The 24,809-nt window shown below is 43.3% G+C and overlaps 1 protein-coding gene and 1 long non-coding RNA gene across 2 annotated transcripts; one reads left to right on the top strand and one right to left on the bottom strand.

Moving 5' to 3' along the window:
• The first annotated feature begins 1,664 nt into the window (after nt 1-1,664).
• Nucleotides 1,665-2,356, top strand: LOC120452742. The gene is made up of 3 exons (XR_005616499.1): nt 1,665-1,712; nt 1,768-1,997; nt 2,089-2,356. It is a non-coding gene; the product is annotated as an uncharacterized LOC120452742 (long non-coding RNA).
• Nucleotides 2,357-3,206: 850 nt separating this feature from the next.
• Nucleotides 3,207-4,661, bottom strand: LOC120451947 (endonuclease G, mitochondrial). Its single transcript, XM_039635968.1, has 3 exons — nt 4,353-4,661; nt 4,123-4,299; nt 3,207-4,068 (listed from the first exon to the last, which is right to left on the bottom strand). Exons 1-3 carry the CDS (start codon nt 4,509-4,511, stop codon nt 3,265-3,267), a joined length of 1,140 nt encoding a protein of 379 aa, XP_039491902.1. The 5' UTR covers nt 4,512-4,661; the 3' UTR covers nt 3,207-3,264.
• Nucleotides 4,662-24,809: the final 20,148 nt, after the last annotated feature.

Here is a 24,809-nt window from a genome sequence, read left to right as displayed (position 1 = left end):
TGTGGGTGAGAGTGTCAGCTTGCAACACAGCGGGAAATTGCACAAAAATGAATTGTGTTGTGCAGCATTTAGTGCTGAAATATAAGTGACCTGCTGGGCGGGACAACTGAAAAGGAGGGTCACTGCGATTGCAGCGGCTTCTGGGCCACTGCCAGGCTTCCTCAGCTTTGTTGCGGCATTGATTGAATTTTCCTTGCCACTGAAACCGGCTGAAACCAGCAAAAAGTTATGACTTCTGCATTTCGCATAGACGGATATAAATATCTTTGAATTTTGTTTAAGGAATTAAGGCATCAGCATATTTATATTATCAGCATATATGTATATATTTAGCAGGGGATATATGCAACATTAAAGTTCTGTTTTGTGGAAAGTTCAATGTAACAGAGACACAAAAATCACTGCAATGAAATTAGTTAGCAATACAAACCTGGCTATTGCTTGTTGAGTTTGGCAGAAACCAGGTAGTTGTGTTGCTCTTGAAGAAATTGGTTTTCTTTTATTTTATAAACTGGCGTATCTGAAGTATTAACCAAATACTTTTTGTATATCCCAAGCTGCAAAAGGTAGAGCAATCTGTAGTGCACTCAATTTGGAATAAAACCCATGTTGATTAATTCGAAACGGCTCCACGAATGAAACCCTTTTTTCCGTGAGCGATCCGTTGGAGAGTAAGTGCATCAGCCATTGGCGGAAATCGAATTCATTTGGGACTGTGGCCGTCCTGCGGCAACAGTGCGTATGTGCAATGTGCAATGTGGAATGTGGCTTTGCCAGCGCCAAATCGCAACGAAAGCGCCAAGCAAATTGACAAAAGCAGGGCGCCAGTCGTCGCCCAAAGGCACTCAGCGGTTGTGGCAGCAGCAATAACACAGAACCGCAAATCCCTAAGCCGCTATAACATTTCTCAAACGCTGCCAATGGGGGGGTGGGTTGCCCCAAAGGGGTCGAAGGGGGGAGGGCAATGTGTAGCCAATCGGGGCATCGAAACCGGCGTAAGCCGCTAACAGAAGCAGCTGCAGATGTAGCTGCAACTGCAACTGCATTTACAACCAAGGGAACCAAGCCAAGCATAGCATGGCGAAGGCAAACAAAAGCTTAGCGGGCATAAAAACAAAATGCCAAATGCGAAATACGCTCCACCGAAAAGTGGGGGCGGGGGGGAACCATGGAACAGGCAACTCCATCGTAACCCATCGCGAATCCAAGTCCAAGTCCAATCCAAGCCAGAAGCAAATCAAAGCAAATGCAACACTCAATTGCCATTATCGACGACGCCAAGGCAGTTTTGCCTTTCCGCCAAGGGCTGGGTGGCTGGCTGGCTGGCTTTGAAAACAGAAATAGAAAATAGAAAAAATACGCCCAATGAAAATGTAACTGCTTTCATCCCAAAGATCTCCGACGATTGCCCGCTTTTCCTGCCAGCGCTTTTATATTAAAAACCGCTTAATGGAGTGCAACTTATTGCATGTGCACTGAAAGGAGACGGCCAAGTTTCGCAGACTGAAAGGACCTTGGCGCAGAAGTGCAATAAAAATTAAATGAAATTGCCGCCACCCGGCCCACCGGCAATAAAAATTCAGTGGGCAAGTGGACTCAGTCAAAGATAAATAGTTTTTGCATAGGTTAGCGTAGCTTTTAGGAATAACTGCTGTCAGTTAATCACAAACCTTAGTCGGCACAGTATTTTGGAAAGGTTCTCTTTAACATAAGTAACTAATATCATCCAAATGTATTACTTTCCAGATGAATCGATAAGCTCTACAGGTTATGCAAAAAGCGGAATATGCAGTTTTTTCAACTTTGCCATAAAGTAAGCCATAAACTGGAGTTCGGCCGATGCTGATCGCTTTCTTGGCACTTGGCCCACACACACACTCTTCGCCAGGAGCTGTCATCTCGTATGCAGCACACTTTGCATCGCATGATGGGGCAAGTGGAGCAAACACCTGCCTCCAACTGGTGGCAAGGTCCTGGCCACATAGCCACCTGGCCGAGTAAGTGAGCTCAGAAGCGTAGGCAAGAAGCTGCTGCCTTTCTTGCTGTTCTTTAATTTGAAAAAATTGTCAAGCATCAAAATACTTTTAGAGCTTTCCTCTGCCCGAAGGTACACACACATAGGTGGAGACCAAGTTACTTGGGCAAGTTACTTGTCAGGCAGCCGCGTGCCGTGCGTGCAAATAAATCAAATAAATTATGGAAAAACCAAGGCAAAGTGTGAGAAATGGTGGCTCTTTCCCCCGCTCAATCCCTGGCCTATTCATATGCTTATGTTGTAAGAGAAATAAAAAATGTAAGCGACGAGCAATGGAAAATCAGACTAAAAGAGTGAAAATTTCTGTTGGCGGCGTTGCAGCACCATCTGCTGGAAAAAAGGAGTAACACCGACCATAAAAAGTAGCAGAAACATCATAATCAAGAGCAAAAAAATATTAATGGAGTTTTCATGTTTATAATGTCATTAGCTCACAAATGCTGCGGATGCTCTGGAAGCTTATGTTGCTTCTACTCTTGCTGTTGCTGTTGCTGTTGCACATGTGCCGTGATTTTGTGCCACATATTTTTCTGTGATTTTTTCACTCCTGCCACCTCCTTGGGTCGCACATCCTTTGCGCTCACACACAGAGAGACAGCCGTAAACATGCAGCACACACACAAACACACACACCCATAGACACATCTATAAATGTGCGAACACTAATGTGCACATTATGTTGGGGCCATTATGCCGGCTTCTCTGGCTCCACCAGCTCCACCAGCTCCACCAGCTCCACCATGGTACCCATAAAGCCAAGGGGCCCAGCAGCTGCCCACCAGACCATGCACAATGAGTTGGTTTGGTGGTTTGGCTGCTTGGCTGCTTCACTGCTTGGTGGCTGGGTTGCTTGGCGACGGGGTGGCGCCACCAGTTAGCAAGTAAAAACCCTTTAACTCATTTGTTTAGCTTAGCACATGAGCAGCAACAACGGGAAGCTGGTGAATGCGCAAAGGGGGCGGCTTGTAAAACAGGGGGCGTGCGAAACAGCGTTTAGCTAGACATTATGGCTTAAGATGTACACAGCCCGCTGACAAGAACATTCTTTGATTTACCAACTTAAATGCATTTTAAAATCGCTTTTAATGCGACATTTTAAAAGAGAAAAATATAAAACTATAGGCTACATGCATACGTAGGGTTAAATGCCTAGAACCATGCATCAAACGGCTTGGCTAAAAATGTTATTTATTTATAAAATGTGTAATAGGGGGACTGTACTACTGACTTTAGTCATTCTGAAGATCCGACATCGAGGGCGCTCTGACAGGCAGATCAAGTTGATCCCGCTGCTGGCCGTCACAAAACTTGAGTCCTGCGAAGTGCTCAATGTCACGAATATCGGATAGAAACGAACGCAGATCCATATCCTTGTCGACATACGTATTGGGCACAACATAACCTTCCATAATGGGCAACTCACTATTGAACCTATCCTCCCTAATGATGATTTTGAAGAAGTGCGTTGGAACGGCAACCGTGTTCATGCCCATTACATGGTAACGAACCGACCAGTTCCTGAACGTAATCCTCTGGGGCATAAACATCGGACCGGTATAAACATGAACTGAGCCGTATTCGAGCGCCATTTCCCGAACATAGTTTTCCAAACGGAACCAAATGTGGTTTTTGAGCCCACGATTAATAGGCACGATGTTGGAGAACTTGTAGGCCTCCAGGAACTTCACCGAATCGCATTTGTAGTTCTGAGGGGAGGCCATGTGTCCACCAACCCAGTCGGTATTCTTAAAGTCTCGCATATTTGCACTGAATGTCGCCGGTATGGAAGTGTCCGCCATGTACGCATTTGGCTTATTCAAAGTCCTTTGATCCCTGGACATTAGGCAATCGTCTCTGACGTGTTCGCATACCCAATGGGCAATACGATTGCGACGATCGTAGGAGAGCACAAAGTTTTTGTAGACGTGTATGTCATCCATGCCGGGAAATCCGTACTTCATGATTCTAGCTACATGCTCAAGTTTCTCCTGTGGGTGTCCATTTTGCGCGACCGAAAGTGTCATGTACGAGATCTTAAAAAATCCTTAGTCACAATCGATTTTTGCTTCACTTAATATTCGACTCACTGCTTTTTGCGCCGTCGTCCGACCCCAAAGTACAAAGTGATCGAATGTGGATACACTACCAGGATCTTGTCCTTCTGAAAATCCTCTGCTACTCCCAGACTCCAATCCACCACTTATTGAATGTCCTGTCTCTGCACTTGTAGTTATCTTTTCAGACGAACGCCCAAACATCGCCAACTACAATATTAAAGCTTTAAATGCCTGATTATTATAAAATGTGGCTGACTTACTGAGCTGAAAATTTGTCGACGGCATTGATAGACATACGGATCAGAAACCATGACAGATTTAATTTTTCTAAATGAAAGATGTTGTTGTACGAGAGCTCCGATGATAAAACAGGATACTCCCGATATTGCACACAATGCTACGGCAACATAAGTTGACATTGTCTGAATGCTTAAGTTAAGGTGTATAAAACTGTACTTTCGGCACCAAAATTTTTGACTGTATATAAATTAAAATAGACATATTAAAGAAATTTACTGAATTGCGTTTCCTCAAACATTTAATTGTGCCTTTTTTACTAAATGGGTATTAGGAAAATAAATATGTATATAATTGTTCACAATTTTGACAGTTTAAGCTAAAGTGTCCCTATTGCCTTAAATGTATTTTATGAACAACTTCTGGGTAGAAATCTTTAATGAATACCAAACATTAAACGAGAAATACCTTCATTAAAGTCTGCTGTAGCTTAAAAATGTTCCCACTTCGACTTTCTTTCGCTTAAACTGATAAAATATTCATACCGTAGTGTTACATACTCGTAAATATTATGAGTAATGTGAACTTAATGACTTGCCATATATGGCAGCACGTTTAATGTATTTAAAGTTACTTCTCACTTATATGGAAGACAGCTTCATTGAGCAGCTCAAGAAAGTTGTCTGCCTAAAGCAAATGGATTGTGCTAATTCATGTCAGAATCTGAAACCCCATTTTCGCCCTTTGAAAACCCATCCCTTAGCACCCACAAGGAAAGCTAGAGTTTTGCGCTCCCTTTCGCGACGTTTTTCTACTTTATAATGATAACATTTTCATGTTTTACAATGTTGTAATGCCTGGATATGAGTCCCCAAAGCGACATCCTGCGCCAGACGATGTTTTTATGACGTCATTTAGGGGTTAATGTGTGTGCGAGTGCGCGCGTCATGGTTGATTCATTAATTTTGAAAACTTTTCAAAACTATTAACAGCAACAATCTTTCCACAGCGGCACTGCGATCTGCGAGAGCCGAGGTCCCCGACTTTTCGTTGTCAATTAACATTTTCGCCAACGAACAGCAGCGCACGGTTGCATTATTAAGGAGCTCAATCAGCGTTGGAAGCGGAAACGGAAACGGAAGTGAATTTCAAGTTTTTATTCTTACACTTCCCATGGGGGAAACTTCGTGGGGCGTCGGAAGGGGGAAAGTGCACGTTTACATCCGCGTTTAGTTTGCCTTTGTTTGAGGCCCAGAAAAGTTAGCGCATTTCATTTATTCATGCCTCCTTGACCAGTCCCAGTCTTTCCCCCTTCCCCCTTCCCCTCGACCCATCTCCATTTGTTGCGCCTGTCGACTTTCCCTTTTCCCCTTTCCCATTTCCCCTTTCCCTAGAAGGAAACAGGAAGAGGCAGCATGTCGCGTCCTGTGCTAAATGTAATTTTCCGTTGTTAAATCCTGTTTTTCAAAACTTCTTTCCAAAGTGCAATGGAAGTCAGCTCGAGCAGACAACAAGCAAAACGTAACAAAAATGGAAGAAAGCGGCAAAAACAAAAGTGGAAAAGGAAAAACCTGCAGTGCTACCAAGAAATATCAGACAGTTGGTGAGAGAAATAAATTACTTGGCACTCATCATCTCCTCAACTGCAGTGCGAACAGAGGCAATATTTTCAGATTGCACCATAAAATCTGCGCAAAAGTTTAGAACGAATAGTTTGATTAATGCTGTTTAAGCGGAAAATCCATTTTGCACGTTTCACAGAGCAGTTTGTCACAATTGGATAAAATACATAGACTCTATGTGGTCTTTATTAAAACAAAAATTAATTCCTAATAGCCTCATTAATTGTTTATTCATTTTGTTATTTCTTGCCATGCGAGTTATTTATTTATTCCATAATCAACTGCATAACTGGCTGCCTCTGCTGAGAGTTTGCCTCCGGTTTTCCAAATTTATTGTCCATGCTGATGGTAAATATTGTTGAAAGCCACGCCCAACTAATTACAACTTCTTATGTCCCGCCACACATTTACTTTAATTAAGTTATTTGCCCCGCCCATCGAGGGTTTATTTTGGTTGGCCAAAATGACAAATGTACCGGCGAGAACGCCTACCGAAAAAACTTTACAGCATCGCATGGCGTAAGCAGGTCATAGTTTTTATATGTGCGAGTACATCTTCTGACTGACAGCCCCTCCTGCATCCTATATCCTCCATTACCCCCGCCTCCACCTCCTTGGGCGCACCGCTTTTTCGTCCTTTGGCCAGGACTCACTCTGTCCCTGAGGTCTTTGTCCACTTGGCAGGAAAACAAATTTACGGCATTGCTTTTAGTTGTTCCTCGTTATTGTTGTTGCACATTTGAAATGTACATAATAATTCACACTCACTGGCCGGGGGAATGGTGGTGGTGTCGGTGGGTGGTGGGCGGTATGCGGTAGGCGGTGGGCGGTGGGGGGACCACGCACAAATCTACGCCAAAAGTAAAGTCATAAGAAAATGCATAAAACATGCCCAACATTCGCCGTCAACGTCGCCAACACTTCAGCTGCCTGCCTGCCTGCCTGCCAGGCAAAAACTTTTCTCATCATCAACCACAAACAAAGGCCAAAACAATGGAAGTGCAAGCGGGACGGCACTACAGAACAGGGGGAGAGGGGCGGGAAGGGGTCCGAAAAAAGCTGAGACCCGAATCGGTGGACCAGGCCCAAAACATAAATTGCTGCAGGACAGAATGTAGTCCACACTGGGAGAAATTGTCTACGAAATAAGTCTAATGGTATTACAAAATAAATGTTCCAAGAACTGCGCCATTTGGAAGCTTTGTAAAGAGCTGACTCAAGTATATAAATTTAATTTAATAATGATTTAATAGGGAACTTGGATTAAATCTTGTCCATGTTCAGACAGAGCAAAATATTTTATTTTAATTTAAAATTCTGAAATGCAGTAGTTGCTTTGGAAATAGTTACTGTGTAGACAATGGCATTGCCAAACTCCCCCGAAGACCACCTCGAAGTACACGCCCACTGCTACTGCCACGCCCAGCCGGCTAAGCCACAACAACTTTGCAGCAATTAAGCTTCGGGCCAGTTCTGACATTGGGCCCAAAAGCAAGGCAAAGTGTTGCAAGGGGGCGGGGGAGGAGAGCAAATAATTTTTAATTGTGCTGCACAATGCTGTAAAATTAATTCATCTTTTTCACACTCAAATAAATTGCTGTTGACGCGACAACAACAACAACAGCAGTTGGGTGTCGGGCATTGGGTGGTGAATGGTGGGTGGTCGAGGGTGGTGGAGGATGGTGTGTGGCAGAATGAGGAAGTGGCAGCAAGTTGTTGTCGTCGCCGTCGCCTGCTCAAGAGCGTAAGTAATTACATTTTCTTTGTGCTGTTGCCAAAACGTTGCAATTCCTGCTCTGATGCCCCTTGAACTCGAATCCTCAGCCACCATCCACTTGTCCCTCATCTGCTGCCTTTGGCTGCAACCTGTCACTTGCCGGTGGCAAAAAGGACAAAAAACGGGGCTAAAACAGCGGTGCCAAGTAAAACAAAACTGCAGTGCAGTTTGCGCGGCGGCATACGTCGTATACATGGCGTATACGGAATGTGCTGGAGGAGCAGCAATTTCTTTAATATATTTACGCCCAATGCTTGTAGCAAAACAAACAATGACGCATACAATTTATATTTAATTATGCGCAAATTAGTCTGCTCTACCCTACACACTAGCACAAAAACCAAAGCAGTTGAAAGTGTTGGCACATGACAAACACTCGCAACTTTTTGCCCTCAAATACATACCTTCATACATATATAGTGCCACATACATATGTACGTATAAATAAATGCGGGTCCGGGAACTGCGAGTTGAGTTTTTGTTTACGGTTCAGTTTCGGTCGGATTTTACGCTAATTTCCCTCGCCCAGTTCATTGCGGCCTTGTTGCACTTTTTTCATTGTACGAGTATTGCATGCTTGCAAGTAATTTGGCCGAAAACCTAATGAATATTCAGCAGCCGGGATCAAGCAATAGCTTATAGTTATAACTCCGGTTATGTCATCTCCCCTGCACTGAAGGCCTGCCGTATTCTATCCGTTTAAATTATTCAATTTCTTTGGCCCGGCTGCTGCCGTACGGATTTGGATTTGAACACCTCGCCAGTCGGACGGCCGAAGGCTGCCACGTGGCAGTATTAAAAGCTCTCCGGGCGACGGACGACGGGCTAACTGTGCGTATACGCAATTAATAGAAGCATAAAAAGGATCGCAAGGGGATACGAGGAGAGAGGCAAGGAATTTTGGAAGTTCCAAAGATAAAAATACTTTAATGTTGAATTTTAGAAATGTTTGTTGTGCTGCTGTTCATTCAAATGTATATTTCAAGTATTATATATTTTCAGTTAATGAGTCCCCTTATCGATGGTGAATATATAAATATATGAATATTCCGCAAGCGCAAATTCTTTTGCCAAGAATCTCCATCGCTGCTTCTCCAAACTTCCGAGAAGTGCTTCAGTCGAGAGAAGAGTGCTTGCCGTGAAGAGTTTAACAATTTAAGTTGGCCAAGAATCTGCACAACTTTGTCAATCGAATAGTTTCGCCAGCAGGAAACTTTAAAGACACACCCGCTCCCGCTGCCAAGAGGTGTGGCCCCGCCCCCTCCTAATTTATCCCGCTTTCCTGGCCAACATTTGCACACTCATTAAACGCTGCACATCAGGTTGGGTCCCCCAAGCCCGCACAATTTATGGCGGCAACTGTGAGTTGCATGCCTCCGTAATTAACTTGTTGTGCCCGCCTCGCATGCAGCACAGTGGGGCGCATAGCGGATGCAGACGGTACAGGTGGCACTGCGGTGGGGTTGACTATTATTAGAAGCCCCGAAGCGATGGCAGGAACACTGAATTTATGAATGGCAAACGGTTTGCAGGACTTTCGAAAGGGGTGGGTCATGCAAATGCGAGTATGCGATATGGCTATACACCGAAAACAAACTCGCAAGTCATCAAAGGATTCATTTCTCTAAGGTGCTTTGAACCATCTTACTATAATATATTAAACACATATTTCGGTCGTACACAGTCAAATGTATTTTGAACAATGGATAAGAAAGTTAGTTTTCCTAAATCCAAACATTTTATAAGTTTAATTATTCTTTTAAATGGTACTTCAACTATTATGATAACATTCTTTTATATAAATTTATGGTATATTTTGACATTCGCCACAAAACCTCTATTTTACCTGTACCTGCTACGTTTTAAATTTTTAATGTATTTATTACAAATTTAGGGTAGCTTTGCATTACGCTGAACCCCTGTAGAATTACTTCCCACATGCCAATATGACAGAAATTCGCCAACTGTCGTTGACAAGCAAAGGAAACAATACATCGCGAAAAACCGCGTCAAACAACGATGTCTGAAGAGGGGAAATCTGAAAAAGGGAAAATGTGGAAATGGGAAAATGTGGAAATGGTAAAATGGGAAAACGGGAAAAGGAGCAAAGGGGTACAGACATGTGCATGTGAATTGCTGAATTGGGTGCGCCGCCGCTTATAAACAACAATGGCAGCAACAACAAGCCCAGCGACTGCAAATTGTCGCGACACAAAGTGCTTGAAATGTCTGTGACCTTTAAGGGGCTCCGCGGGGGGGTTTGGGTCACTCGAAGGGGGCGCCTCAAAGGAGCAACACCGTCGCAGACGAGTCCTTTGGGTATTTTGGTTGCAAATTGTTTAGCTCGGCGGCAGACGCATTATACAAATGAGAAAATGAATTAAATAAGTTCTCATTGTTTATATTTCTCTTGTGCGTGCCTTTGTCTACATATGTGTCGCTTTAAAACGTACAAAATACTGCGTGTTACTTTAAAGTGCAGTAAAAATTGTTTAAATATTACTATAGTAACATTTTTTATAAACTAAGATCCGTTCCTATTCATCTTTTTACACCATGTATTGGAATATTCCCCTAAATTCAACACCGTTTGACCCACAATTAATGTATGTACATAAACCAATCGCCAATAGCGAGCCACATAATATTTTTTACCAGCCACCCTAAACACACAATGAAATATTAAATGCTTTCACACACACAAGCACGTAGATACTCGCACAATTCCATACACTAAGCCTTGTATAGCGACATACTGAAGTTCAACTAATACTGATTTATTTATATATTTACGTAATGGCATAAATGTTATCGCAGGCAAACAATACAAAAGCCTGACAATGACGAGGGGCCGCAGAGGGGGCGAAAGAGGTGGGTGGAAAGGGGGGTGGCTACAAGGGGGAATAAAAATGGGAACTAGCCGAAGGACCCTCGCAAATGGTCATTTATAACGATTGCCAAAGGTTACGGTTTGGGAAAGCGGGGATAAAGCATTACATAATAATAAAATAAACAGCGACTCGCAAGGGCTACACTGAGCCAAAAGCCATCGCACTGGAAATGTTTATGCCATATTTTACTATTTTTTGCCTTAAAAGGGATACAAGATTTAAGACATTGGTTATATAACTACTAACTAATTCTGCATATTTTCTATTTACAGGCAATATATTTTTCTTTCTGTGTAGCTGTCTTGCCAGCCCTCCCAGAATTTCCCATTCCCTTTCACTTTCCATGTTGCATCATTTAATATGCGGCGCATTTGAACGCTTTATCTCTAGCGGTCCAGTGCGATCCTTCCGTCCGCCGACTGGAGTATTTATCATCAATCAACGCACGGCCTGCTGCACAAACACACACATGCACACTCGCACACTCGCACACCAGTCCAGTGGCACTCACACATATGTCCGCTTATGACTTTTGGCCAGCAACAAAAAAATGGGAGAAAACTGCGCATCTTCAACCGAACTGAACTGGACCGTGGGCCGGGGCTGATTGATGAATCGCACATGTAAATTAATTTTCTGATGTTTTCTTCATTCTCATTTCAGTCTTGTCAGAGTTGTTTGCACCAACTGTCTGTGCTTTCCACATGTGCATGTGTATGTGTATGTGTGTAGGAGTATCTGTATCTGTAGTTGGTCCTGGGATATTCACACACTCGGCTACGTTCTACAATGGCTGGCATTTGTAAGCCGCTTAATTGCTTTATTTCGCCGTCTTTGAATGGCCCTCCTTTACTGCGCTGACTTCCCTTTTTCACTTCACATCCTCCCCCTCCCCTCCCCCACTATCAATTTCCCCCCTGCCATTTCTCCAATTGGCTTTTCCGTGAATTTGAGCTAGATACTATTTTGCCAACAGATTCTTGGTAATATTAAGGCCTACTAACTGGGGTTGCATGCGCTCCAATTAGAGCATTAAGAGGGTATGCTAAAAATCAAAAATTATATGAACAGCAAATGAGTATGGACATTTTTCTGTAGTTCATTTTATTTTCTATTTTTTAATTAAAAATTGCTATGTAAAATGATAACAGCTTAGCAAGTACACAAGCCTATATATACATATATAGATCAAGTGTTTGTTGTTACAATTACAAAATAGTAATACAAATTCGTTTCCTTGCATGTGTAATTATTATATTTAGTCCTATTTCAAGGACATTTTTATGTTGAAGGGAATTCAGCAGTCGACTGCTTCATTAGCCGTTTTCCTGAGCTTGTTATTTATATGCCCGTTCCCTTTGATATATTGAAAAGCATTTTCCGCCACAGAGTACAATTGCAAAAGAATGTGGCGAGCTCATAAGCCCGTGTGTGTGGCCCGACGAATAAGTGTCCTGGGCACGCACTCCATGCCAGAGTGTTCGCCTTCCATTCTTTTTTTTTTTTTTTGAGGCAAACCAACGCAATTCACATGGGCTCGTTGGTTTGTTTTATGGTACATTTAAGTTAATATGATTTACATTCGACGGCGGATGTCAAAGCGAACTGGGGATGTTCGATGGGGGAGGGTGGTGGCTGCCATTAAAGATCAATCAAAAACGTTTATCCTTGATTATTTTTCATTATCCTTTTTGCGGCAACAAAGCAAAACCGAGCGAACAAAGCCAGCTACATTGGCGGCTTAAACTGTATGCGAGTGTGTAGGCTTGCGATGCTGCGAGTAGTCCCTTATTTATTTTGTACATTTCAAATGCCTGCTAATGCCAATGCTAACCATGGCCCAAAGTCCCATCCAAAATCCCCTTTTACCGCAACGCGAGCGCGTGATAAATGACATTAATCCGCCATGTTCAGCGTTTCAAGTGGCAAAGCCGCAAAAAACCATAGAAATTTCCCGCAAGCCGACAAATGCCAGCGGACCTCTCATGCAGAAACTATATTTGTTTTGTTAATAGTCCCCACTCAACTCATCGGAACTTGGAGTCGACCCTGCTGATAAGACAAGTGGCTTTCGCTCTTGATATATAGACACAGGTGCGATTGGCCAGCCGTGGGCATTCATCCAGTGAGTCGGTCAGGCGACGATTAATATTCATTAGCTCGAGAGTCCGAGAAATTCGCAGGCAATCCGAGGAAGTATCAGGGAAAAGGAGGGAATCACATATATAAAAATTAACCCACACTTTGCTGTAGGTAAACTCGAAATTTTTTGGGTGGATCCTAATTTCTGGATGAGTATATTAATCTGAATTCAAATTAGTTTAAGCAATATTACCAGATGCATTTTTAAAACTTAACTAAGTATTTTATCACTTAAGAGATTCGAGATTTACAGCTAGCTTAAAAGAATGAGCTATGCATTTCGAAATGAATTTTCCTATTTATCAGCATCCAGAAACCAAGCTGAAGAAAAACCCACTCCAAGCTGAACCCTCTCAAACTTCCGCATCATACATCAACGTTATTAAAAGAGGAACTTGGAGCAACTTATGCATACATTAGGATTGATTTCCCATAAAACCCAACCATTCGCAGACTCACCTTTTTCAACCCCATCGTCTGCACCTCATTTGCTATATATGTATGTATGTATATTCTTGCCTTTCGCTCCGCTTTAACCCACTTTTCCAGCTTGGCAATCATTAATTTATCAATGTGCCAGCGCCCTGGGAGAGCATGAAAATTTTTGTGATGGCTGCATGGCTCACGGCTTCTTTTATGGGCTTTTTTATTATGATTATTTCTTTCTTTTCGCCGAGACGCCAACAAAGAGGGGAATCACACACGGTCGCGGCTATAATGTGCGTTGCCGGGTGATTTCTGGGCCGGATTGGGACTTTGCTGGGAGGGGGGACTGAGTTGGGAACTCTGAAATTGGGCTGGGCTTTTGGCCTCGGGTCGTGGGACTGCGTTTGCGACTGCGACTGGGACTGCTTGTTGCTTTTCAGGCTGCCAAAATAAAGTCAAAAATCAAATGTTTTTGATATCGACTTTGACAGCTTCATGACAGCGCTCAATAAATTTTGATAACATTTTGTTCCCCAACTCGCTCCGCTCCACACGCTTCAAGGAATTGAAAAGCCTGCGTTGAAGTCATGAAATCTCAGTCGACTGACATACGCACACACTCCCAGACATGTGGCATAAAAAAGCAAACAAACTTGGCATCCCAAACTTGCTGACAGGTGTAGTCTGGCTGCCTGAAAACCCGAAATATATGGGGTTTTGTGTTGTCTAAGCCTTTTGGTGTTTATGGGGTCAGAAGAGCGCGTAATTGCTTAGTGGCAAGTGACATTGAATAATAAACAACTTTGGGACACTCATCCATTGGACCATTGCCAAGCTGTTTATGAGCAATTAATATGCCTGCTCTAGAGAATCCAAGTTGCCTAATCGAGAATAACACATACACTCTTCAATCGGGTTTAGAGGCTAGAAACATGGGTTTTCATTTAAGTATACGAAATATCACTTTGGCAAATTATAATCGGAACTTTCCAGTTGAGCATTAAATTTTGGGAATTATTTATTGAAAACCATATACGAAATTGGGCATATATGAAAGCAACAGTTGTATTCGAATTGTATATAATAAGATTGCTGTTTAATAATAATAGATGCCAACAAAAGTTTCTGATATAAAAAAAATCGATGTGAATAGTATTTAAATTCCATAAAAAACGTGTAATGTTATTCAAAAGGTAATAAAAGAAAAAAGCCGCCCGTATTGATTTTTCAGGCTGCAGAAAGGACTCCGCAAAACATTTTCCACTTGAAATACGGCGTATCAATCTCTGTGATAATTACCCAATTACATTTCAATCCAAATCCAAGAATCAGCAACCAAATATGAGGGACGCAATGCTCAAGCCCCGACAGCACTTATCATCATGTGTTCATCGCATTGAATGCCATAAAAAGGAGGCCGGAGCAAAAGCAAAACCAATCAAACGCCAGACATCAACTTGAAATCCAAGCATTAAGCCAAAGCGTGGGTAATTTTATTTATTTATTGATAATTTGCACCGCCGTCACACACACAACGAAATAAAAATCACAAATGGAGGGGGCGCAACCACAATTTTTACGCACATTTACCCGATATTTTTCGGAGGCTTATTTATTTATCTGTGGAGTTTTATATTTCCACTCTTCTGTCGTTTTTGGCAATGACACAAATCATAAACGGTGAGATTCAACTTTGATTGATGACAAATGGGATGGATTCAGGCTTTGATCTGGGTGCTAATGCATCCCTCAAGCCATTTGCGTCTAGCAGATCCAGATTCAATGCACTTGCTGGAAAACACGTTTCACTTAGCATCCACATGGCGTATACTTAATGTGCGAAAATTTAATTTAATAGCTGGGTAACATATTTATGCAAAAATAGCTGCACGTAGCGAGTGTTGCCTGTGCTTCGCAGGCAAGAACGCCAATTTGTTTCATAAGTGCACGTCAAATTTGATCGCTTACAAATGCAGGAAGCGGATCCAGTACCTCCATATCCAACTCCAACTCCATCTTCATCTCCATCTCATTTCCTTCAGCCATCTAGTGACTGTCTGTAATATGCGTACTATTTATGAATAATGCCCCAGTATGCCAGGGTACTTGTGCGTATTTCTGTTTTTATTTTTATTTTAGTTGGAAATGACAGCACGTCGTGGGAGTATTATTCACTTTGGGCGCAGCTTTTAACGTTCCAAAACGATGTCCTACTGTAGGGGAACAGATTCGGTCCTTCGATTGCCTTGAAAACGCAGGCAAAGTACAGAACTTAATTATCAGCTTGTGAATACAGATATACAATATAATAGTGGAATCTTTAGGTTAAATTGCGAAAGAAGAAACTGAAATTTCACTTGATTGGTTCTATAGTATAATTTCCAATGGAAGAAAACAGGAAATAATTATTTTACTGACTTTTTCCAAAGAATAATAACCACTGTCTTCATTTTTAATTTTTCTCCCTTTTGTGTTTTTTATTTCCACCAAAAACCGCACAGAAATTTCCACCAAACCGGACGCCAACTTTTGCCGGCATACATTTTTCACACCTCCCACCGTGAGCGTTTTTTATGCGCTGGAAAAACAAAACACGGAAGCGAAAAGAAATTGAAAGGAAAGCGAAGCGAAGCTCATACAGCATATATTACGCAAAGGAAATTATTTTTTTCACTCGCAAGTTCGCAACCATTTACCATCGCCAGTTCGGTTCTCAAGCTGAAAATGTAATGCACGTTGAAAGAGTTGACAACTCGAATGCTTTTGGGAGCCCTCACCTGGGTCGCCACTTTCGAGGGGCCCTCTCAGTGGCCCCGCTTTCCATTTTCCATTTTCCGTTTCCGGCCAACTCATTTATATGCAAGTCAAGCGTTTGACAAACTTTATGTGAAAAATTGACGTTGGCGCAAACACACAAAGGTGCGAGAAACTCAAAACGCCTCGAAAACAGGGTGTATGCACGTGTATGCATTTAAAAATGTACCGTGTGCGTTTTAATTTTCCCAAATAGCTAAGCATAATTTATAATACGACTAAGAAACCAGGAGGCATTGACGGGGTGGGGTGTATGGGGTAAAAAGATCCGGTTGAGTGCCGAGAAATATCGCACACATAAGAAAAATTGTACGGCAATTACACGTGCTGGATAAACGGATGCCCCATTAAAGTTGCCAAAACATTTATGACCCCCAAAGAAACACGTTGACAAAGGCCCAAGTGTCCGTGGAGTTGGAGGTGGACTTGGATGCCGGGGGCGCTTGAGGGATCAGGGTGGAGACCAGGTGACAGGTACAAGAGTCAAATCCAGAGGCACTCCACAGCGTGTGCCGGCTATTAATCCCGCACACACTTAACCCCACAGCGCCAACTCAGACCCACTCCCACATCCACTCACTCGGCAAGGATCGCAAAAGACCGGCCCAGATAAAATACCACCCAAATCCACCCACAGCCCCCACCCACCACCCACTGCCCACCTGCTCATCTGCTCATCAGGTAGCTTTTAGCAGGTCCGGCATACGGTAAATTGTGCACATTTTGACACATCATTTGACACCGGGTGTCAAACTGTGCGCTCGAGACAAAAATGAAAAGTTGTTCCTCACCCCAAAAGGCCGGGACTAAAGAGATGAAGAGAGATAAAATAGAGGCCAGCGAGAGAGGAAAAGCCAAGGCAAGCTACACACGAAGAAAATGTTTATCATAATTATATATAGTATAGATATAATATATCTAGTTCTTGTCCTATTAAATACCCTTAACTGCTTCCCCTACGAATACATCATTATAGCAAACATATTTTACCTTCCAACTCCCTATTCTTATATATATTAATTAAATACACTTATTGGTTTTTTAGGTTTATATTTTTCCAAGTGTATAGGTGAAAAACTGAACGAGGTGCAAGAGGCAAACCTGTAATAAACACGAACCTCCAACGGCTTCTAAGCTGCTCCTGCTGGCCAGCGTTTTCGGGTCAGAGGGGAAAGTTTTCATCGTCGCCGGCAAAATTACATTCTCAAAATACCTATAGTTTCGGCCGGACTCTCTGCTTCATTTATTTTTGGCCAAAAATTTACAAGTGCGACCAGTCGCCTCTAAATTTCTGATGAGCAGCGAGCACTTAATGAATATTTTTACCCAGCCTGGCAAGGGCTATAATTTTCATAATTTTCACGTGAATTTTCTAAAAATAATTAACCGACTACTCGGTGCTGCAAAATATTTGGGTCTGAGTAAATCAGCTGTCACCAGATTTTCCGCTTCCTTTTTGTGGCTTAGACTCGGGGAAGCTGGGCCCTGAAAATAACTGAATTGGAAACTAATTAAAATATTTGCGCTAATTGACGGCGAATGATTGACAGCAGTGGAATTGGATAAAATTTAAAGCGAAGTTTCCATCTTCTAAGAGCTGATTGAATAAAATTAATTGGTAGAAATACTTTATCAAGAGTGGGTACACATATTAATGATCCCTAAAGACGATCACATGCTTAGGCTAAAATTAAGTGTTTCCAAACGAGTCCTTTGAATCTTTTGAAATTTGAGTTACAAGTACATTCAATGAATAACAAAATTAAATGGATTGAGTAACAGCACTTATGTACGTAGGTATATGAACCCCACTGCTTGACCTGATTTTGGTGGCATCCATTTTTCAACCAGCTTCATCCGTAGAGTAAGTCCTCATCGTCCCACAGTCATATATTACTCGAAGCCAATAGCTTCGTGTCCTGCGCTGGAAACTCCCCATCAACTGTTGCATACTTTACAGCGCGGTCATCCCCCAGTAGGTTGCTCATATTTCAAAACGTGCACACACGCGTCCCGTAAAAAGTTACTCCTAAAGTGGGAGTTGCCGTGTCTGGCCGGGCCAGCGTTGATTTATTTAAAGTAAGCCAAAGTTATGCCAAAAAAGGCGCCATAAGAATGGTAAATAATGTTTGTGTCTTGGGCAGGTGAAGCTGGCGAAATCACCGGGGAAATAAGCAAACTTTATGACAGATCCGTACAGCAGAATCCGTTGCAACAAAAAAAAAATTGATTAATGCACCTGCCAGATCATTTAATTAAGCCGCACACCGTTGACCACTCAGCGGCCCCACTTCATCATTAATGCACCGAAATCCACCAGCCGCCGCCCACTCGGTGACCCACTTAGCATTGCCTCAAGGCATACAGCCACAATGCACTGTGGGAAATAAGTGGTGGGATGTGTTGCAAAATTATTCCTTCATTAAATTACCATTGGTTGATGCTCGAATTGCGATGCAAGGATTGCGATAAATCTCTGTTTCTTACCTTTTAAATGCACTTCTTTCAAAATATATCGAGTTTTAGTGCTTTAATCATTTCTTTGTGTTATATATGTATTTTCAATAACATGTTCGTTTCCAATGGTAACCTCTACCTCTTCTCAGTGAAGAGCCACAAACACATGGCGGCGCATTGTTATTAGCGCTAAGTTGCCATCAATTTAAGCAAACTAATCTGCTCCGGCTTGACGCTGGCAACAGCTCTCTGGGCACTGAGCACCGGACAGCGGACACTGGACACTGGAAACTGGGCAGTGGGCAGTGGGCAGTGGGCAGTGGACAGGGTAAGGAGTAAGGAGGATGCCCTGATGTGCCAGGCATAACATAAACAGGTATTTGCCGAGCTGGCCGAAAGGCCACGCCCAACACAACATGACAACATCAATGTCAACAGGACAGCAGCACACCGCCCCCAAATGCCCTGTCCTCCACGAAATTCATGGCACAACGTGGCCTGCAACATAACATGACACACATCGTTGGCGTTTTCGGGGCAGGGGGGATGTTCGTCGAGAGTCATGTGAATAGCTGCAGAGGGAAAAAGAATTTGAGCCAAACCATATCTGAGTGAAAAAAAAAACAAATAAATAATAATGAATTGCAAGTCAGTTATTTGCAACAAATAAAAAGGTATCAAATAAATACAATTGTAATACGAGTGGGGAGAATTAATTAAAATTTTTGCTGTGCACTAGGGTGTTATGCGATGCCAAAATTAACCCGCCAGGACGAACAGGAGCCGGCAGACTCCGTTGCGATGGAAGGACTAGCCGGACTAGCAGCGCATTTAAGTTGATCCAATGACATCAAATTGACATTTTATGCGCCAATTTTAAAATGTCGCCATGGCGCCTGACACGCGGCCTCTGTCCGAAACTCCGTAATTATGCGGCCAGCGAAGGGCAAACAATTTAGCCGGGCCAACAGGACACTGAGCGGCGGTCGAAGGACGCAGGACGCAGGATGGCAAGTACTGCAGCGGCATTTGTATGTGCACTCTGGTTTTGGGCAGCCGGCTCACTTTTTTCATTGCAGTTGGTTTTAATTATGGCCAGCCAAATGCTCTCACCGCCACAGTTGTCCACTGCGGCCAGCCAATGATGTTAATTGGATATGATGTTGGCAGCAGTCGTACTGGGATGGCCAAAAAAGTGGGTGGAATTCGCAAAGATATTACTGCAGCGGTAGTCAGGTGGAAGGAATGGCAAAAAACAGTGGTTTTCAAAATTAAGTCATATAAAGTAGCAACATAACAAAGTTAGGATCCATTTTTCCATCCAAAATAAAAACACTAAATCGCCAGTTTAAATTTGTCGAGAGAGCAAGTTGCACCAATTTGTTGTAGGAACTCTGCCAAAGTATTCGAAAGCAGGTAACCCAATTCAATCAATTTTAACTACTCTTCTATTGACTTTCTATCACATCGCCAATGCAAAATGATTGCTGAACGCCAGCTTTTTTTTTATTATTTTTTCTCTTCAGCTTTCCCACGTTTGGCCCCCATAAAACTGTTAGCTGATTTAATTGCCAGGGAATCGAAACTTTCTTTTAGCGCTCTGACCTCGATTCACTCCGATCATCGTCCATCATCGACCATTCCGCCCCCATGGGTCCGGTCAAAGGGCAACCCACGCATAATTAGCAGCTGGCATTGGGGCCACAGTTGGCCAGTTAGTCCAGTTGGCCAGTTTGTTCAGTTTGTCCAGTTGTCCAGTTGTCCAGTTGTCCAGTTGGCCAGTTTGCCAGTTCGGCATCATTAGCAGCCACAAACGGGGGCCAGCTATTATTATGGCATCAATTTGTGGGCCAAAGGCAGCGGAGTAGAAAAAATTAAATGCAACTTTCCCCAGCGACTTGCCGGCAACAATCTAATAACAACATTTTGGCACATGTGGGCCGAGTCGCTCCGTTCGTCGTAATTACACGACACTTGACGCCAAGCAATTTGTTAGCAAAAACTGTCGCAACAATAAAAACTACCAGGAGCCAGCGAGTCAACAAGGACGCCGAATTAAATAAAACTTAATGACAGCGCACAAGGAAAAGAATGGAAAAGGAAAGAAAAGACAATAGAATGTCCCAAACTAAGGCAGCAACTCCCCGAGAGCCAGGAGCTCAACTGCGGACCCCCGGGCAACCAGTGGAGGCCATAACCGGGGGCCACTTTCCCCTCGCCAGGAGTCAAATAAGTTGACAACCCAGCCGAGTCCCGAGTACCGAGTCCCGAGACCCCAGGACTAAGATACTCTAAGACTTCAAGACCCGGCTGTCAACAGACAGACCCCCAGTCGCGTCAAAGGCAAACCCACCGGCTATCGTGGCCAAAGAGAAATGGGAATCACTATCATCGCGATGGGAGCTTTGATTACATGATTAATTTCATTTACTAGGGACAACTCCGGCGGGTATTGGATTCATTTAACTCTTGCTCACCGGGCTCCTTTTGCAGCTGAACACTACTTAGGTCCCTATACCGAAACTTAATGAATATATCTTAAATTTATGTATTGAAACTGACTATTATAGATAAGATTATTATATAGAAAAGAAAGAAACGAGTGAATGCTATACTAAAATAAAAAAAAGAAAATAAATCCAGTATACTTCTTACTCTCCGAGTATCGGGTGTTGAATTGTCTATTGCGTTTCGAACTCTTAACAAAATCCGCGTTAAGTGAGGTAGAAGTTGAGCACCTAAGCACGAGTCCTGAATCCTGACAAAATCCCCCAACAATAGCAAACCAATTGTCAACGAGCCCAAAAGTCAGAAGGAAAATATTTTAGCAGCTTATCCCCGTTTTGTTTTTCCGCTCTGCTCATTCCGCTGCTGTGGCGTTCACTGTGATTGACGCTTAATTCACACATGTGGAATGGAATGAAATGTAACCCAGCCAGACTATCAGTAATATTGTTTCACAGTTTTTGCCAAGTGCTCGTTTAGTTGTTTTTGAGTTTTAGCCATGCTTTTTGCACTCTTTTCCCCTCCAACTTTTTTTTTGTCCAAAAGCCAGCTTGTGTTTTTGCTGCTGCTGACGTTGATGAGTTGTTGCTGTCTAAGTGTCAGGAGACGCGCCAAACTTTAAACTACATGCCAACGCCCCAGCAGTGAATTGTTGTGCGAGTGTAGTGTGTAGTGTGTAGTGTGTTCATGGAGCCGAGAGAGCTGTTGGCACATTAATACGGCCACCCCCGCAAATAGTGGGCGACATGCATATGTGGGGGCAACTAATCTGGGGATCTAAGCCCGATTCGGAGGCACTTCCGCTCTGGCGAACCCACTTGAGGGTTGGAAAGGTGTTTGAGGGCCTTGTCTAAGCGGCGATCGTCTAGACTTTGGCAGTCACTCACAGTCACTACTGCAAACTGCAATGAATGAAATATGGAATCAAAATAATTAGTAATAATTAATGATTTCATTAATCTAGTCTTAGTAAAGACATTTGTTATTGCAATACAATTTTGCAATTAATTAGAGCTCAACAGTCACAGTATCTTAAGCACTGCAAAAGTAACCACTGATAAATGAAATAACTAAATTCGAACGAGGAATTTTCAAACATATACCTTAACTTCTTTAAGCGGCATCAGTCCACCAATACAATACTGAATATTGAGGTCTGATTTCTCACCGTGCACTCCTCCAATGACAATCCGTGTCAGAAGCCTCAACACGACACCTCGACTCTCGTTCCTTGTCAGCGGAGAAGTGATAGTGAAATGGAGTGCTGTTCCGACTGGGAAGGAGTTTTAGATGGGTTTTGGAGGATGGCAGACAATAAACTTACACAAAACCCCAAACAAGCACGGCATTCATCATACGAGGGCAACGTCAGCCGCAGGACATTCCAAGCAGAGTTTCATTCGCTTTCAAGCCCACATTTTTTTCGGGGGTTAAAAGTGCATTTTGTAAATTGCCAAGTGATTGACACCAACAGCAACAGGAAGTGCGATGGATGGGGGACTTCGAAAGGGTAGCAGGGAACGAGATTTGGCCAGCAGGAAAGGCAGGGAGGCAGGGAGGCAGGAAGGAAGGCATTGGAGGATTGGATAAGAGCAGGCAGCACTTAAACCGAACTCAAGCGGCCACTTTGTTGCTCTCGGTCCACAGCCAAGTGTGAAACCGAACAGCCTACGACCAGCAGTGCCAACTTGGCCATCCCTTCCCATGTCCTGGACGGCCTCGTAGTCGTCCTTTCCCTGTTTGCAGCTGTGAGTGATTGCATTGAGATTAGGCAGAGCAACAGCAGCCGCAGCAGCAACATCCATTGCAACACGGCAGCAACATCAACAGAAACACGGCAGCTACTGCAACTGCAACTACAGGGGGTTGGCAACTTTCAAATTACTCATGCAGATAACGTTGCACTTTTGCAAATTCGTCCAGCTGCCTGTGCCTCTGATCAGAGAGTTCGAGTGCCTGGGCCCATGGCCGCCCCTTGTTTTCTTTTAAAATACATTGACAGAAGTCGGTACATGTTCCAAGATGTAGAGCCATCTATTAAATGGGTGGGGAGTAAAGTTTGATATGCCATGCCATTGTGTCATACGTCATATGATCCATTGAGGTTTCAGCTATCAGGCACTTATTGAATTAGGTTTTCCACAACAATACATTTTATCTTTTAGAGTATTCCCAAATACCAATAATACTAGAGCAGCAGTAAATGGCGGAGTAGTAGTAGTAGCTTCATCAGAAATATGTTATTAGTATGCATTTTATTGTAACCTGTAGAACCCACTTGCAGAACTTTAAGAACAACCCGCCAGTTCTGAGCCAGCGCCAAGGTGCATTGAACTGCTCAAGTGGAGTTCAGGGCAGGGGTCATTCAATTTGCTCACTCCCTGCACCGAGCCAACTGCATCTCATCTCATCTCATCTCCGTCTCGTCCGGACGGACTATGAACCAACTGAACTGAACTGAACTGAGCTGAGCTGCCCGGCAACTGGGTCAACTGTACTCCATTCCATCGAAGCGTCGACGCCATCCCGGCCAGCCTGGCCAACCTGGCAACCCTGAGCAGGTGTGCCAATTTCTCGCTTACATGCTGCTCAACCCGATTTACCGCACCGCACCGTGCCGATTTAAGGTCCTTGCGAAAAAATATATAATCAAATATTTATTATAATGGCAGAAGCTCGCCTGAAAAGGGCGAGAGCCGAAATGACGACCAAGAAAATGCGAGAGATGGTAGAGAAAGCGGTGGTTGGGCAAGGAAGCTGGAGGAAGTAATGTAAGTATAATGAATACTTTCACTTGGTCGCCGAGGTTTCCGTTTCCGTTGCACATGGCGTATGAGCAATGTGACAAATGAAGCAGCGCTCATTGAATTATTACAAAAGCCACTCCCACTGCCACTGCCACTGCCCCTTTTCCCTTCGCTCCCCTTCCTTTTATTTCTTTACTTTTGTTGGCAACGCGCGCGAGTTGTCAAGGCAAGTAACTGGATACTGGATACTGGTTACTGGTAACTGGCTACTGGCAAACTGAAACTGAAATTGTAACTGTCGCACGTTGTCAAATGAAAAATGAACGCGACAATTATCGTAATTGGCCCGTCCAAAGCAGCCACAAGGTTTCGGCTGCCAAAAAACCCGAAAACCGTTTTGGCCCCCACTCGAAATGTATATATAAATTTCTATCTGTATAACTTATAAATGATGCGCTTTAAAGCGCCGACCAAAGGAAACTAATTAAGTAAATGGCCAACTCAGCTACGTACTTTGTGACTAAGCTGGCACAGATACGCATATATGTATGTGTAGGATGTGGATCAGGCCGAGGGGCAAACCGAATCAGCTGTCCAAAAATTAACATCAAAGCTGACCACAGGCAAAAGCAACTTAAGCAGTGCGGCAAAGCTCCGGCAAATAAAACAACCTCCCACAAAAACTAGAGGACTAAAAACTTGACATCCTCCGGGCAAAAGTAAGTCGCCCAAAGTACAATACTCCCGCTTTCTTGGCCAGCACTCAGTTGCCAATCCTTGCTTATGCCAACCCAACCCAACCCAACCCCAATCGTCTTGGCTTCCAGTTGGCACTCTGGCCATTGCATTATATTGTTATTTTATGCACAGACTTTTGGGGGCCGAGCGTCTAAGGCTATTTGCCAGCTGGAAGATACGTTGCAACTGCATTCGGGACTGCCATTAGATAGACCAAATTATTGGACAAAAGTAACCGCAAAAACAAAAGCCGGCTAAGATCTGCAAGTTGCGGCTAAAGCCTGAGAGCTTTGTGACGAGATGCATGCCCTATAGCGGTGAGAATGCGCTGTATGCTTACAGCTTGCTATTAGTTTTGAAA

The sequence above is a fragment of the Drosophila santomea genome, chromosome 3R (genome assembly GCF_016746245.2).
Source record: "Drosophila santomea strain STO CAGO 1482 chromosome 3R, Prin_Dsan_1.1, whole genome shotgun sequence".
NCBI lineage: Eukaryota > Metazoa > Arthropoda > Insecta > Diptera > Drosophilidae > Drosophila > Drosophila santomea.
This window is presented reverse-complemented; position numbering and strand designations above follow the sequence as displayed.

Excerpts from the sequence above, each read along its gene's own strand:
- LOC120451947 (XM_039635968.1), bottom strand. The coding sequence starts at position 4,511 with ATGTCAACTTATGTTGCCGTAGCATTGTGTGCAATATCGGGAGTATCC. Across the intron at positions 4,300-4,352 it reads GTCGACAAATTTTCAGCTCA|TTGGCGATGTTTGGGCGTTC; the intron begins GTAAGTCAGCCA and ends TTAATATTGTAG. Across the intron at positions 4,069-4,122 it reads GGACGACGGCGCAAAAAGCA|ATCTCGTACATGACACTTTC; the intron begins GTGAGTCGAATA and ends GGATTTTTTAAG.